A 15,231-nucleotide genomic window follows, 5' to 3' on the forward strand; every position below is an offset into this window, starting at 1 on the left:
TGGGCCTACATTGAAGAAAATGCCCACCTGTGCCCTAGATGTCCGGACAGCAGACAACAATCCAGACCAGGATGGAACTCGTCACCAACACGTCTACGGTGAAACCAGGCACACTGCCTTGTAGGGCTCGCTCCGCCGAATGTAATGAAACATTTCACCTAGCAGTAGCAATTCCTTGTTTTTATTCTGGAGATAAAAGCACTTTTAATCCAAATGAGCAGTTAAGTGCACTTAGGGTGGGCCCAAGCCACTCTGTGCACCCTTGCTCCTCTTGCTTTCCTTACCAGCCCCATTCTCTCTCCATCTTGATTGACAGAGCCAGGTTTCTGTGAAATCATCTCGTCTGGCAGTGTCAATGAAAGAGAGGGAGGAACAAGGACTAAGAGTCCATTTGCAGTCCGCAAAACATGGACACCGGCCATGTGCGTTCCTCATTTTGCAGACAGCACATGGCCGGCGCTATAATGAAAAAGGCCTTTTCTTGTCTGTGTCTGCGGACAAGAATAGGACATGTTTTATTTTCTTGCGGGGCCGCGGACCCAAAATAAATGGGTCCGCACCGGTTCCGCAAAATTGCGGAACAGATGCGGACCCATGAATGGATCCTAAACCTCACAGTGAAGCGTCTGCATTTGCCAGGTATGTACTAATAATGGGGTACAGGGAAACAAAAGTAGACGTCAGCCCTGTCCACCCTCTCCATTACAGGTCACAGCTCAACTATTGTAACACACATCTGACTACTCCTCTACACCTTCCACTAGGATCACAAGATCAGCAAACAAATCCTGACATGCTCTGTGCTGCAGGGGACCCCGCTCCTTCCATGAATTAACTCAGCCTGTAACCTCTCACAAGAACAGCACATTTCTTCTTAAGTCCTCTGCGCTGCTGGGAACTCTTTTCCTACCAGCATGTAACTCTTGGTCTGTGACCACTCACAAAAACAGCCTACTCCTCTCCGGACATACTCGGTGCTTCTTTTTCCATTCTGTAACCCTCAGTCTCCATTCTTTCCCCATATTACGACACAGAAGCTGTGGATCATCATCAGCACAGTCGGCTTTTTAATGCGTGACAAGCAGGCCAGAAGGGAAACCCACGATCATCATGATTTCACAAGACAGAAGCCGCGGCTGGGAGACATGGCATGGAAGGTGGAATCCCAATGTAAACAAGTTATATTATAGATATACGGCGTCATCTGTATTTACATATAAAAAGTAGAGTTTGTCCTTCTATCGCTGCAGTCCTTCAGTGCAATCTGCTATGTTCATGTAAGGCAATGCTCGGAGGTGGAGGCGTCCGACGCCTCCTGGAAGAGTCACAATCCGCTTCTACTGCGCATGGAAGATGCCCTTCAGAGGAGGCTCAATGCTAATGTCCCAGCAGACCCGTTCCTGCAAAAAAAGCAAGAAAATCCCTTGATGAGAAAAATCTGACAATGCTTAAAGGGAACCTCCACCTCCATAACCTAACAGAGCAAGGTGTGGCTGCTGTCAGGCTGCTATTCTCTGCTGGCACCAGTGATAATCCAGCTGTACTCTGATCAGCGGCGCCTTTTCTGACAGTCTGGTTGCTAGGGACATATTGTACCAGCAATGAGTGCAATGAAGCAGTGTATCTCTAGCAACCGATCTGTCAGTGCGGACCGTGATCTAGAAATGGCACAGATGGCAGCATTAAGTAGACATCGAGGTAGAGGACAGAGCACATTACATGACTATGATGGCCAGAATCAGAGAGCTGTGGCCTCTACAGTACATGAGCTTATATGCAATATACAACCAGAGAGCATCCTGGGACCTGAAACAATAAGGAATATGCCGACCCCATAGACCAGGCCGGCGATTTCTATCTATTGTGGTAAATATGGCCATGAGAGAAAAATCAAGATCTCAACCAACAAAACCATCATCAGCCCCAGAGAGAGATTCTTACAATCCCCTTAACAAAACACGTCCCAATCCTTTAAATAACGGATGTCGCCATAACTGGCTTCTGTCACCTTTGTGCTTACCTTTAAATCCTTCCTCTGGCATACAAACTGCAAAAGAGACACATACGTTATCACACGATAATGCCAGAAGCATGCTGCAAAAATGGCACACACCCTGCTCTCCCTCTCTGCAGTACAAGTCAGAAGATACTTTACTAGCCTTATTTCCTTATAACCCACCCTTACAATACAAAATACATGAACTTAGGACCCCCTCATATCCCCACAAGTACCCCAGGTAGGCAGTATTAGGATGGGGTATCCGTTATACCCCACATTACTAGGACGATTTCCCGAAATTTTCTCTTTTTTGACATTTTTTAACTCATCTGAGCAGAGATTGCTCCTCAGAGAGCCTTCACAGGGGCAGAGAATGTGACACTCATGTACACGCTAACCATCCCATCCCCTGCAGCCCCTCACCTTGCATAACGTCATCCATGGCTGAATAGTCTGCAATGGGCTCATCTGCCTGTGGTGGAAGACAGACCTGGAGTTACATCCTGCCCTGCATGGCCCACTGTGACTACAGCACACAAGAAATGGTTACTTGCCTTTAGTAAAACGACTGATTCCGGGACGATTCCCAGAGATCCCAGCGTGGCACAGTCGTCATTCAAAACCTTGCCATCTAGAGACAAGTTTTGATCGAATGGAGCGACAGAGAAAGCGTGCATGATCTGGAAGCAGAGACAATGTCAGTGACTGCAGCAGGTGCTGGACATGGGGCCCTGAGGGCATACGCCTCACCTGGATTTTCAGGTCCTTTAATGTCTGGTTAGCAGAGACCAGTAACGCCTTCTCTCCCCGCACTTTCCTGTGCCGCGTACTTCTCCGAATCCCCTGCTTCTGATAGGAGACCTGTCCGTGGATAGAAACCTTCTGCTTCTTTGCGGCTCCATTAGCCTGGATGAGTAAAAGATAAAGATCCTGTAGAGCAGAACTCCCAGCTCCATAGTCCTCTCGGGCTTCAGGTTTAGGTCATCACAGACCTGCACCAGATCATCATCAGAAAACGAATGTGGAGAAAACTGTTCACAGACGAGGTCCCCGTTCAATTACAACAGTGCTTCAAATTACCAATCAGAAGTCAGAATCAAGTGCTATATTAACCAAATCGGGATTAATGGCTCTGGCCGGTCACCCACAATGAGGACGACGTGATTCAGGGCTTCCCTGGACTGCTATAAAAGATCATGTAACCAGGCCATGGAGTGTGCAGATCCAGCCAGACTACTAGCAGAGACAACCACATTGTCTCCTGGATCCCAATGCATGACAAGTTAGTCTGCTGAACCACATAACAGACTTATCAGAGACAGTGGTTACCTGACTGAAGTCTGGATCATTCTCTCCATCAGGACGGGGCTCCTCCTTCTCATCTTCAGGGTCTGAACTGCTGACGTTTAGCTCAGGCGCTGCTTCCTTCATGACCTGTAAAGGATGAAGTGCATCAGGTGCTGCTGCCCACCTTACCTGCAGTGGTCACCCACTATGTCAGGCGCTTACCTTCTTATTATCAACCACTTTGTGCACATAGATGGTAGCTTGTGCGTACTCTCTCTGGTCCCTCTCCTGCTGACACAACAATCCCTCCCGGCACTCCGGACACAGCTCTGACACAGAACATAGGAGTTGAGAGGACATGAAGGTCACTGATGGAAGACAGTCTACAGACACCACACATCCCTTCTCCCTTTACTAAAACTTTTCTGCCTATGACAGGAATGACACATGCATGGAGAACATACCGGGTTCAGAAACGTAGATCGTGGCTACATTGTTCTCATCGGCAGTTACTGTCCTCCTGGAGATCTTGATGGTGTGATCGACAATGAAGAGTTTCTGAAGAATGTCCCACTCAGAAGGCCAAAGCAGAGCTATACTGTGCACAGAAAAGTCACAACCTTACTCTCGTCTGACACAGAAAAGGCCCATGTCCACCTCTGACCCATTATACATAGAGAATGAGCCACAGTGGACATACATTGCTACAGTATCAACAGCAAATCATGTATTATACTCCAGAGCTGGACTCACAAGGGGGAATTTATCAAGCTCCAGAAAAGTGGAACCAAAAAGGCCTCATTATGTGCAAAAACGCGTGTCTTTGCCGGTTATCACCACGTTTGTTACTTTTCTAAAAAGTGGGCAGGTCTTACAGATTTAACATTTACCCCAGAAAACTGACCTAAATTACAGCAGAAATCTATGGCAGCTGATAACTGCAGTAGATTTCAGTTTTCTTCAGCGCTGACCTCACAAGACGTGCAAGATTTAATAAGACGCATGTGCCTTAATAAACATGTCGCCCCTTGTGGCAGTGTATATTTTTTTTTATTCAAACTGGCGCATGAAATACCAGTTTTAATTCCCCATTTAATTACTTATAATAATTATATCCCATATTGTACTCCAGAGCTGCACTCACTATTCTGCTGGTGGAGCCACTGTGTACATACATTACATTACTTACCCTGTAGTGATCCGGAGTTTAAAGGGATGTTCCCATCTCAAGACAATGGGGGCACATGTCGCTAGGATATGCCCCCATTTTCTGATCCGTTCATTTCTATGGGGCCGCCGAAAATAGCCGAGTGCCGGCTCTGTGCGCCCTCCTTCACTTTGTCGGATCAGTTTACGAGATAGGTGCAAGTCCCACCTCTGGGACCCGCACCTATCAGACAATGGGGGCATATACTAGTGATATGCCCCTATTGTCTTAGATTGGAAGACCCCTTTAAATCCTGTATTATATGGCAGAGCCGCACTCATTCTTCAGGTGGAATCACGATTGTCACGCATTATTTCTGCGTTATGTCCTGTATTATATTGGAGCTGTGCTTACTATTCTGAATCGAATATCTTGCAGCAACCCTTACTGGTTCAGCGTCTGCACAAAGTTTGAGCTGGCGGCTTATTTTCTGGGAAATGTCATCTTTACATCAGGCAGTGTAAAGTCAAAAAAACGTCCCCCTCTGCATTACGGAAACCCAGCTTAGCTATAAGGCTGACTGTTAACAAGCTTGCTGACTGTTTCTAATAACAAGCAGAAGTGTGAGTGCAGTTATCAAGTATAAAAACAATCAAAATTCAGCAATGAATATACTGAAACCTAAGGCACAGAAGGTTCACTTTATCTTCCCAAACTGCCCACTTTATGAGGAATACTCACAGCTTAGAGTCTTCCTTAGTCATTGTAGAGAAGGAAAACATGAGACCCCCATGTGGACAGAGGAGGAGGCTGTTCCCCAGTGACTGTACTGGGCCAGACTTGGTCGGCCTCCTGCAAGAAACAATCATAAGGAGTATTATAGTAAGAATCCGATAACTGCACAGTGTCCTCCTCCACCAGAGACCAGACAAAGTCATGCTACCTTATAAACTTCTTCCACTCCTCCAGAAAGAACTGAGACACAATGTACAACTCCGACGTCTCCTACCAATTACACAAGGGAAACAGACATGTGAGGAGGACATAGACGACAGGTAAGCAGCAATCACAGGCCACTGCATACAGCAGGCAGTAATGTAGAAATACCTGCGGCCAACTGCCCCCGGAAGGACGGTTCTTGTCCAGGAAGAGGTTGGAAAGAGCAAGCTTCTGCTCATTGGCCATTTTCTTATGCAGAGCATCATTTCTTTCTCCTTCTCTTTCTAACATCTACGGAAAACACTTAATGCTGAATTAATGGAACCAACCAGGAGACATAAGATCTTCACTGTCACACAGTAATCCGGAATTTAGCGTGAATGTGTCCTGGTACCTGGCACTGACAGCATGGCTCCTGGTTGTGTCTGAATTCGGAAGCTGTAGGAAAATACTCCTTTAGCTTGAACCACGCAACGTCAGATATCAGTCTCCTCTCGGCCTCTGATGTGCAAAGGCAGCCTGATGAGAAACAGAGATTACTGGGGATAGGAGTGGGAAGTGTCCCTCCACATACCCAGTCATGCCATTCATAACTGGGCGTCAGCAGGTGGTATACTTCATCTATACATGTTTTATCAAGCAAATCTCTATGTAGTCTGTACCCAAAATCGATACTTTTGTACCGGTATCGACTCAATACCGGGATTTGCCTTTTACTGATACTAGGCTGCGCAGTAGTATCACAGAACATGGCACGCGCTGCTCTCAGCACGCGCCATGTTCCCTCAGCAGCAGAGGGGAGAAGGAAGCAGTCTCTCCCTCCCCCCCCGTGCCACCAATGAGAAGAGAGAGGGGAGGAGGTGGGGCTGTGGCCACCAATGAAGATAAGTAATGCATTAATACAAATACAGAGGGCGGGTACCGGCCGCTGATCGCAGCTCCCAGTCATAGAGGTTGGGTGCCGGCTATGTGATTCTGCCGCTGGCACGCGCTTCCTGTATCTGTATTAAATGTTAGTTATCTTCATTGGTGGCACAGTGCGCCCCCCGCAGTATTATAATCATTGGTTGCAGTGGCCACAGAGTCCCTCACGGGTGACGCTAGGGAGGCTCGTCCACGTCTGCCATTGGCTGCTCCCCCCTGACACCGGATGTTTTCATCCATGTGCAGGTAGAAGCAGCAGCGGTGGTGGTGTGGGGTAAGTATATTACCAGTGAGGGGCCCGGCACATGCGGGGGGGCGGGTTTTCTTAAAATTGGATACCACTAAGTATAAATCACCCCTTTTCCCAATTTTACATAAATATATAAACAATAAATAAACCTATTACATATCGCCACGTCCGAAAAGTCCAAACTATTAAAATATTTTAAAAAATCTCCTATGCGGTGAACACCGTAACAGAAAATATATAAATAAATAAAAACTGTGCGAATCGCCATTTTTTTTAGACCAAAAAAAAAAAGGATAGGACTGTTCGATGATGGGCCAGACGTTCTATAAAATGTGGAAGGCATGCGGCTTTTTTGGGGTTTTATTTTTTTCGCATGGTATCGAGTATCGCAAATCAAATCAAAAGTGAAGACTCCTTAAAGGGAACCTGTCATGTTGAACATAGGGCTAGATTTATCACTACTCTGACAGCTCACTCCACTTTCACATATGGCTAAAGTCAGTTTTATGATCGGCCCTTTAAGACTGTAATAAATGTGGTTTGACGGTAGCAGTTTATCCGTCAGTAAGCAGCTTTACAAAAGTCACACGTCTTTACAAAAAAGTTGCATGTTCTATTAAATAGTCGCATAAGATATGCATGGTCCTCACTGGAGTGAAATTGCGCATTTTTTTGCGACTTTTTAAATAGTCGCAATAGTAAATCTGTCTAGAGATTCATTTACATAAGAAAACACGCCCACTTTCAGAAAACTGGCGAGCATAGTGCAGAGCCAATAAAAGTTGCAAATTTTTGCTCAATTTAAGCGACTGCGCAAAAATTTGCGACTTTTTCACTCCATTATTCTGACTTGAGCCAATGATAAATGAGGCCCATAGTGTTTGAGCTGCAGGCAGCACGTTATAGAGCAGGCGAAGGTGAGCAGATTCAGTATAACTTATATTCATTTAGATTCCTGCTCATACTGGGCTGCGACATCAAGGAGGCGGTCCTATCAGTGATTGACAGAATTTACACTATAAATGTGCATAGAGGGACAGCTGTCAATCACGGATAGGACCGTCTCCTCGACTTCAAAGCCCAGGATGAGCAGGAATCTAAATGAAATACAAGTTATGCCGAATCTTATCATATAGAACTATATGCCAATCTGCTCAGCTCCTCCTGCTCTATAACATGGTGCCTGTAGCATACATTGCTTTTTCATGGTGAAGAGTTCCCTTTAAGGCACCATGCTGTACATGTATGTCATGCAGACTGCACTGGTGTCCAAGTGCTATCACCACAGAAGCCTGGCAGCGATGGGGGTCTGTGCCTGACCGTTTGAAGGGGCTTTCCAGTTCTTTCATACTAAGGAAAAGCTATCAATATGTGACTGGTAGGGATTTGACACTCTGCCCATCAGCTGTTCTGCAGTAGGACTGGAGCCAGAACTACTGTTGTAGTAGTGGAATGAACTGCTTACAGCAGCACTGCCCCCATTGAAGCAAACAGGAGCAGCATTGCAGTATCTAGCTCTGTCCACTGCAGAAGTGGATGGATCGGTGTCGTTCCAGCGCCACAGTTACTGCCGAACAGCTGATGGGTAGGGGAACAGTGGCCCATCACTGAGGACAGGCCATCAATATTGAAGTACAGGAAACCCCTTAGATGCTGTGGACAACAACCGTGGCCCATCAGAACCCCTAAACGTAATTGCAAGGCACCTATAAATTACCATAGCAGACTTTGGTGCTTTCATGGTCAAGGAACAGCTATTGTCCAGTCTGAAATATTAGGGTGCTTACCATGTTGGCAGACTATGTCTTCATTAAACCCGGTCTCTAAGTCCTCTTCCCTCTTCTCCTCCAGCAACTCTTCTGTAGAGAGAGGAGACCGATATTGGAAAAAAAAACTCCTTGTATCGCTGTACAATACTCTTCTGCATTGGATTCAGAGATATTACCTTTATTTGGGGTGCTGCCATTGATCTTTAGGTCCCCCTGATCAAACTCATCATCTTGATGATGGCCTAGCTGCTCAGTAGCCAACTGTCGCCATCGTCGTAATGACGACTTGCCAATCCAGAAGCCCTCATCACTGGGGAATGAAATAAGAAGGAGCGGTGAGAGGAGCTGCATATAGTAAGTCTGTCGTCTCCTCAACATGACCTGCACTCACCTGGTCACTGAAACTTTCACCAAGTTTGCTATGCTCTTGTGATCTTCATTTAGTTGGTTTTTCAGCCGCAAGACCCGACACCTCTCTACCACACAGTCCTTGCAAAGAGACTCAGCTGTGAGAAAAAAAAAAAAAGTCCCAGCACAATCAAGCGCTGCAGAAACTCAACCAGTATGACCCAAGGAGACTTGCTTCTCTTTGATCTGTTAGCTAACTTATCATTGCCACATTGCTGATATGAGGCTCATTTTCCTTATATACCAAATGGAAGAAGTGTTACCAAGGGGACATGGCTGTTCTCCAAGGACAACTTTAAAGGGGTTTTCAGGGATTTTAATATTGAGGACCTATCCTAAGGATAGGTCATCAATATAAGATCGGTGGGGGTCCAACACCCGGCACCCCTGCCGACCAGCTGGTTGAAGGGAAGGCCGCTCGCCATCGAAGCGGTGAGCAGGTGTAACTACAAGCTGTACCGTTCATTTCATTGGGATGGCTCGTTCCTATTCAAGTGTACAGAAGCGAATGGGACGACTTAATTACATCTGCTCGCCGCTGCACTGTTTAGCAGGTAAACAAACAAGGGAAAGCTGCATTTGCACGGAGCGCAGCCTTTCAGTCAACGAGCCGATTTGTGGGGGTGCGGGGTTTCAGACCTCCACCGATCAGATATTGATGACCTATCCTGAGGATAGGTCATTAAAGGGCTTCTGTCAGCCCACTAAACCTTTTTTTTTTTTTTTTATAATAATCCCTACACTGCGATCTCTGCATACATAAGTAAAATAATAATTTTCGTTCAGTAGAATTTGATAAAACGCTATTTTTATAATATGTAAATTACCTTGCTACCAGCAAGTAGGGCGGCTACTTGCTGGTAGCAGCCGCATCCTCCGATCTTAATGACGCCCCCTCCGCATTGTGATTGACAGGGCCAGGGAACGGAATCGTTCTCTGCTGGCCCTGCCTGTTTTCATTCAATATCTGGCGCCTGCGCCACGGCCGTACCTATCTTCAATCTGCGCAGGCGCACTGAGAGGTGGCCACTCACTCGGCCGCTCGCTCCTCAATGCGCCTGCGCCGGGTGTAGATGTGACGTCATCGGCGCAGGCGCATTGAGGATGGAGCGGCCGAGTGAGTGGCCGCCTCTCAGTGCGCCTGCGCAGATTGAAGATAGGTACAACCGCGGCGCAGGCGCCAGATATTGAATGAAAACAGGCAGGGCCAGCAGAGAAAGATCCCGTTCCCTGGCCCTGTCAATCACAATGCGGAGGGGGCGTCATTAGGATCGGAGGATGCGGCTGCTACCAGCAAGTAGCCGCCCTACTTGCTGGTAGCAAGGTAATTTACATATTATAAAAAACGAGATTTTTGTATAACTTACCAGTAAAATCTCTTTCTCGCTCTTTCCTTGGGGGACACAGAAGACCTTGGGTATAGCTCATCTCCCTAGGAGGCGTGACACTAAGTGAAGACTGTTAAGCCCCTCCTCCACAGCTATACCCACAGCCTGGAGAGAGAGACTGCCAGTTGCGTGTCCAAGTAGTGAGAAAAGGCAAAGTCCAAAAAATTGGAACCAACAAGCCAACTACCCTAAGGGTAAAACAAACTCGGAAACAGTCAAAGAAGAACAAAGAATGGGTGGGTGCTGTGTCCCCCAAGGAAAGAGCGAGAAAGAGATTTTACTGGTAAGTTATACAAAAATCTCGTTTTCTCGCCCAATTTCCTTGGGGGACACAGAAGACCTTGGGACGTTCAAAAGCAGTCCAAAGGGGGAGGGACCACAGCACCAAGGCGAAGCACCCGAAGGCATCAAAAAAACCCGCCGCCTGCAGACCAGGCGGCCCAAGGCAGCATACGCCGAAGCCCGCGTATGCACCCTGTAGAACTCGGTAAGGTGTGCAAGGAAGACCAGTGACCGCCTTGCACAAATGGATGGCCGAAGCCTAAAGCCTCCGGCCCAGGAAAAAAACCGACGGCCCTGGCCAAATGAATGGTGACACCAAAAGCAGGACCCTGCCCTTGGTGCGGCTACCACAACAAGAGCCACTCTGAGAAAGCGGAAGAAAGCCACCCTGGAGGCAGTCAACCCTTTGCTCGGACCTCCTGGAAACATAAGAGACCGAACTCGACAAGAGTCGGAGATCTCCAAGTAAAAACTGCAAGGCCCAAACAACGTCCAAATCGGTGAAGTGTCCGTTCCCGGGGGGGGGGGGGGGGGGAAGGGGAGGACGACTGCCTCAATGAAATGAAGGACAAATACCACCTTCAGAAGGAAGGAAGAGACGGAATGGAGAACAGTCCTGTCCTGGGGGAAGACAGAAGGCTCGGAACAAGAAGGGCCGCCACTCAGGCACCCGTCAGAGACACGATGGCTACAGAAACCCAACCGTACAGGACAGAAGGAGTAGAGAGAACTTCTGTAACGGCTCCAAGGAAAAATTGGAGCGCCAAGAGCCCAGTATGTAGTTCCCAGGACGGTACCGGAGGGCAGTACAAAGGAACCCAAGAGCCGCTCCATGGAAGAAGTTCCTGACAGGCCCAGAGGGACGGGGAATGCTGAAAGAGGAAGGACAGGAATGACACTTGATACTTCAAGCAACAGAGTCCCAGCCCCAGGTCCAGGCCGGACTGGAGAAAGACAGAACCATGGAGAAAGGCAGAGTGGGGGAACGCCCAGCTTCCCACAGAACCCCAGGTAAAGCCCTAAGTCCTACCACAGATCCTGGACGAAAACTCGGCTAGAAGCAAACACTAGCGAGCCCACTAGAGTCGCCTGGGCAAGCGGGTGAAAACCCAATGATCAGGCGCGGACCAGTAACACGGGTAGAACAGTCGGTAGAACTGGTCCCGTCGGCCCCCGAGCAAGGTTGTCCCGTATCCCCCCAGAGTGGGGAAGCAGAAGGACAAACGGACAGGAACCGAAGGGTCCGCCCAGCAACCGCCAGGACAAGACAGGCTAAAGCTGAAGCCAATGTAGCCACCACAGGAAGACAGACTACAGTTCCGGTGTGGGAGATCAAAAGACAATCCTGACCAAATGGTAGTCCTCCCAAGTTACCGAGAAGGTGAATCCAAAGCCGAAACATTGCCTAGAATGGAAAAAACGCAATCTGCACCCAGCGGGAGGACAGAAAGCGGTAGACCCGGTAACTAGGCACACAGCTAGTACAGCCAGTGTGGACAAGGGAGACTGAAAAGGAACACCATAACCATCCAAATGAACAAACATGCTCTCCCCAGAGGGAAGGGCAGTGAAGGAACAGCCTCTGAAGCGTGGCCGGAACAGACGCCACATCGGAATGATCTGTACCGAGTGGGAGTCAAACAGAGCCGGCGAGAAAAGGCAGGAGAGACAGAGGCCGGTATAACACCCTCCAACCAAAAAAGGGGGAGTGGGCAACAGAGAGGCCATAGGACAGCTCAAAAGCAGAACACCGCTACACAGAGACGCCCGGTTCACCGCCACGCAGAAGGCGAATACCCTGAAGAACCCAAGGTGGAGGTCCCCCGGACCTGTATAAGCGAGCACCCAAGAGAAGTTGGGTGACCTTCCCAAGAAGAGCGGCCCGAACCTGGTAGCAGATCAGACTGAAGCACCGAGGGCGCCAATCCGGAAAGAATCATACCACACTGCACCAGAATGATCTCCTTAGAGAATAGTGCAAGGCTTGCGGCAATCATCGTATCCCAAGAGAAAAAGAATGTCGCAGGAGGAAGGAGGCTACGTACGAGTAGCCCCGTAAGCAGTGAGAAGGCCAACCCACCTACAGGACGAGAAGGCATACACGGCCCAAACAACGCACAAGAACGTCCGCTCACTGCAAAAATATAACACCGCGAAGAGGGCCAGCCACAGAGTGCCACAGTATCTACGGGAGTGCAAACTGAAAGGAGTTATGCACAAGACTAATATGGAATGCGATGGAACGCAAACTGACCGCCCCGAAAGGGAGGAAATGTACCTGGCAAACTGCAGTGGGCAAGAATGCAAAGGCCTGCCCCAAAAAGGGGGAGATGCCCAAGGCCGGACCTACGTCAGAGGAGTAGGGCATACCATACTTCGCCCAGAAAGGCGCCATGCACATGGCCACACAGTATCCAGCGGAAACGCAGGAGGTCCACCTAGGGAAAAGGGGGACATGCATAGGGCTATCCTAGCATTAAGTGAGTGTGCAACAATTCACCCAACACCGAAATTTCGTGAGAGTGTAACTACTCCGCCAATGAAGGGGAACATGTGCAAGTCCAGTACAGCACATACAAGGACAGCCTTGAATCTTGTGAGCGTGCAAAATTCCACCCATGGAATGAGGGGTGGTCACGCACAAGGCCAGCACCGTATCCAAGGGGAGCGCAAGCGTTTCGCCCATGTTAGAGGCCATGCTCAAGGCCAGCAACGTATCTGGTGAGCGTAATATGCCGCCCAGAAAAGGAAGGGGGGGGGGATCATGCACAAGGCCAGCATCGCATTCAGGGAGAATGCGAGCAGTCGGTGAGAATGTGTGTATGCCACCTGAAGGAGGCATGCCCATGGCCGGCAGCGGATCCAGTGAGAGTGCGTACACCGCCCACGGAAGGGGGGTCATGATGTGGCCGACGGTGGATCCAGAGAGAGTGCATGTATAGGGGTCATGCACATGGCCAACAATGTACAGGCGAGAGAACAACCACCGACCGAGGGAGTGTATGTATGCCGCCACCCGGGAAGAAGGCATGCCCAAGGCCGGTAGTGAATCCAATGAGAGTACATCATATCGCCTATGGAAGGTGGTCATGCACATGGCTGGCAGTGAATCCAGTGAGAGTGCCGAATGCCGTCCACAGAAGGGAGTCATGCCTATGGCAGGCAGCGAATCCAGAGAGAGTGCAGCGTTCCGCCTAAGGAAGGGGGTCGTGCACATGGCCACATGGCCAGCTGCACATGGCCAGCACCGTATCCGGTGAAAGTGCAGTATTCCGCCTAAAAAAGGGGGTCATGCACATGATCGGCAACGAATCCAGTGAGAGCCAAAGAAAGGGGGATCATGCACAAGGCCAACCCGCAGTTAGGGAGAGTGCAGTATCCCGCCCAGGAGGGGGGTCCTGCACATGGCAGGCACCATAACTGGAGAGGGTGACGAATGTTGCCTACAGAAAAAGCATGCACCTTGACCAGCGCCGTAGCGCGGAGAGGGCAATAAAAAACCCCCAGAAGGGGAAAAAAGAACCTGGCAGCGCCGCAGCCGGGGAGCGCGACACCATGCCGCCTATGGAAGGGGGGCATGTATACAGGCAGCACTCTGAGATGAGGCTGCAGCGTCCTGCGCAGCCCACAAGTCATATATATAATAATTTTTTTTTTTTTTTTTTTTTTAAACACACAGCCTCACTGAGGCAGATGCCACCTACAGGGCACAGATCCACCCATACAGGCCCATCCTCTGTGGGCGGGGGAACCTCCAGGCGGGAAAAATTCGCGCCTGGAGAAGTTCCAGCCCCCTCCAACAGAGGCCTGAATTTTTGCGGCCTAGTAGGCCGTGAAGCTGGGGCCTAAATTTTTAGCGGCGCCCGGCGAACCGGGGCCGCACAGTATTTAAAGCAGCGGCCGGGCCTACGGAGCGGCACATACCGGCCGCGGGTGCCCACCCCGCGGGCCGGAAGAGCCGGGGCCTAAATTTTTAGCGGCGCCCGGCTGACCGGGGCCGCAAGTACTTAAAGTACCAGCCGGGCCTACGGAACGGCACATACCGGCCGCGGGTGCCCACCCCGCGAGCCGGGGACCCGGATAGAGCGGGATTGTCTTGAAGTGGAACACAAGACTTCGGCGCCCGGCCGACCGGAAGGTTCCGACGGTCGGCCGGGGCTGTTGAAGCGCTCCTTTGCAGGCCGCGGTGCCCACCCAGGTGTCCGGAAGTCAGGACCCTGCACCCGGCAGCCATTTTACCCCTGGAGCGGGCCCTTGGCCTAGAACAGCGCTCCATGTGATTTCACCCCTGCCGGCAGCTACAACCACCTTTCCCCTGGACCGCTGCCCGTGAGAGCAGGGAGGGTCAGTGGCAGCAAGGCGCGGGCCCTCTGGCCCTGAAGTAGTGGCCGGTAAGAGGGAGGGGAACCCTGAGACCGGGTCTGTGAGGGTGGGACGCCTGCATGACCCCTCCGTCAGGGGCAGCTAGGTGCGGACCTCCGCAGCTCCCAAGGCATTCCTCTTGTAGGAACAAGGGTGCCAATGTCCTGGAGGCCAGGAGAGAGGGAGCAGATGTCGACCTGCGGCAGCCCAGGGCCAGCCTAGGTCTAGCAGGGACAGAAGGGTCCATAGGCCCAGGTAAGGGTCAGGCACGCAGGAGACCGAGGGGGGGGGGGGGGGGGGGGGGGGGGGGGGGGGGGGGGGACGTAGGGCTGGAGAAGCCAATCTCTCACCATAGCCGTCTTCACCCTCGGTCCGTTCCAGCAGGGTCGCCCCTTCAGCTACTGGCACCGTAGTGGCAGGACGCCGGGGGAGGGACTTGGCGTGCGGGCAACCCTTGCGCTGGCGGGATGCAGGGG

The 15,231-nt window shown here is 50.3% G+C and overlaps 1 protein-coding gene across 2 annotated transcripts in view; it reads right to left on the reverse strand.

Annotated features, from left to right (window-relative positions):
- Window positions 1–523: 523 nt before the first annotated feature.
- The window catches only part of USP48 (ubiquitin specific peptidase 48), a 48,746-nt gene continuing 34,038 nt past the window's right edge, over window positions 524–15,231 (reverse strand). For both annotated transcript variants that reach the window (XM_040423653.1, XM_040423660.1), the window contains exons 13-27: window positions 8,707–8,821; window positions 8,492–8,625; window positions 8,334–8,405; window positions 5,767–5,891; window positions 5,541–5,663; window positions 5,377–5,438; window positions 5,175–5,285; window positions 3,751–3,884; window positions 3,509–3,615; window positions 3,329–3,433; window positions 2,750–2,905; window positions 2,554–2,679; window positions 2,423–2,471; window positions 2,021–2,047; window positions 524–1,400 (exon numbers count right to left, since the gene is read on the reverse strand). In XM_040423653.1, the coding sequence (XP_040279587.1) occupies window positions 1,378–1,400; window positions 2,021–2,047; window positions 2,423–2,471; window positions 2,554–2,679; window positions 2,750–2,905; window positions 3,329–3,433; window positions 3,509–3,615; window positions 3,751–3,884; window positions 5,175–5,285; window positions 5,377–5,438; window positions 5,541–5,663; window positions 5,767–5,891; window positions 8,334–8,405; window positions 8,492–8,625; window positions 8,707–8,821 (1,469 nt within the window). In that variant the 3' untranslated portion in view covers window positions 524–1,377. The remainder of the gene's footprint in view (window positions 1,401–2,020; window positions 2,048–2,422; window positions 2,472–2,553; window positions 2,680–2,749; window positions 2,906–3,328; window positions 3,434–3,508; window positions 3,616–3,750; window positions 3,885–5,174; window positions 5,286–5,376; window positions 5,439–5,540; window positions 5,664–5,766; window positions 5,892–8,333; window positions 8,406–8,491; window positions 8,626–8,706; window positions 8,822–15,231) is intronic.

Source organism: Bufo bufo, chromosome 1, assembly GCF_905171765.1.
Source record: "Bufo bufo chromosome 1, aBufBuf1.1, whole genome shotgun sequence".
In the NCBI taxonomy this organism is placed as follows: Eukaryota; Metazoa; Chordata; class Amphibia; order Anura; family Bufonidae; genus Bufo; species Bufo bufo.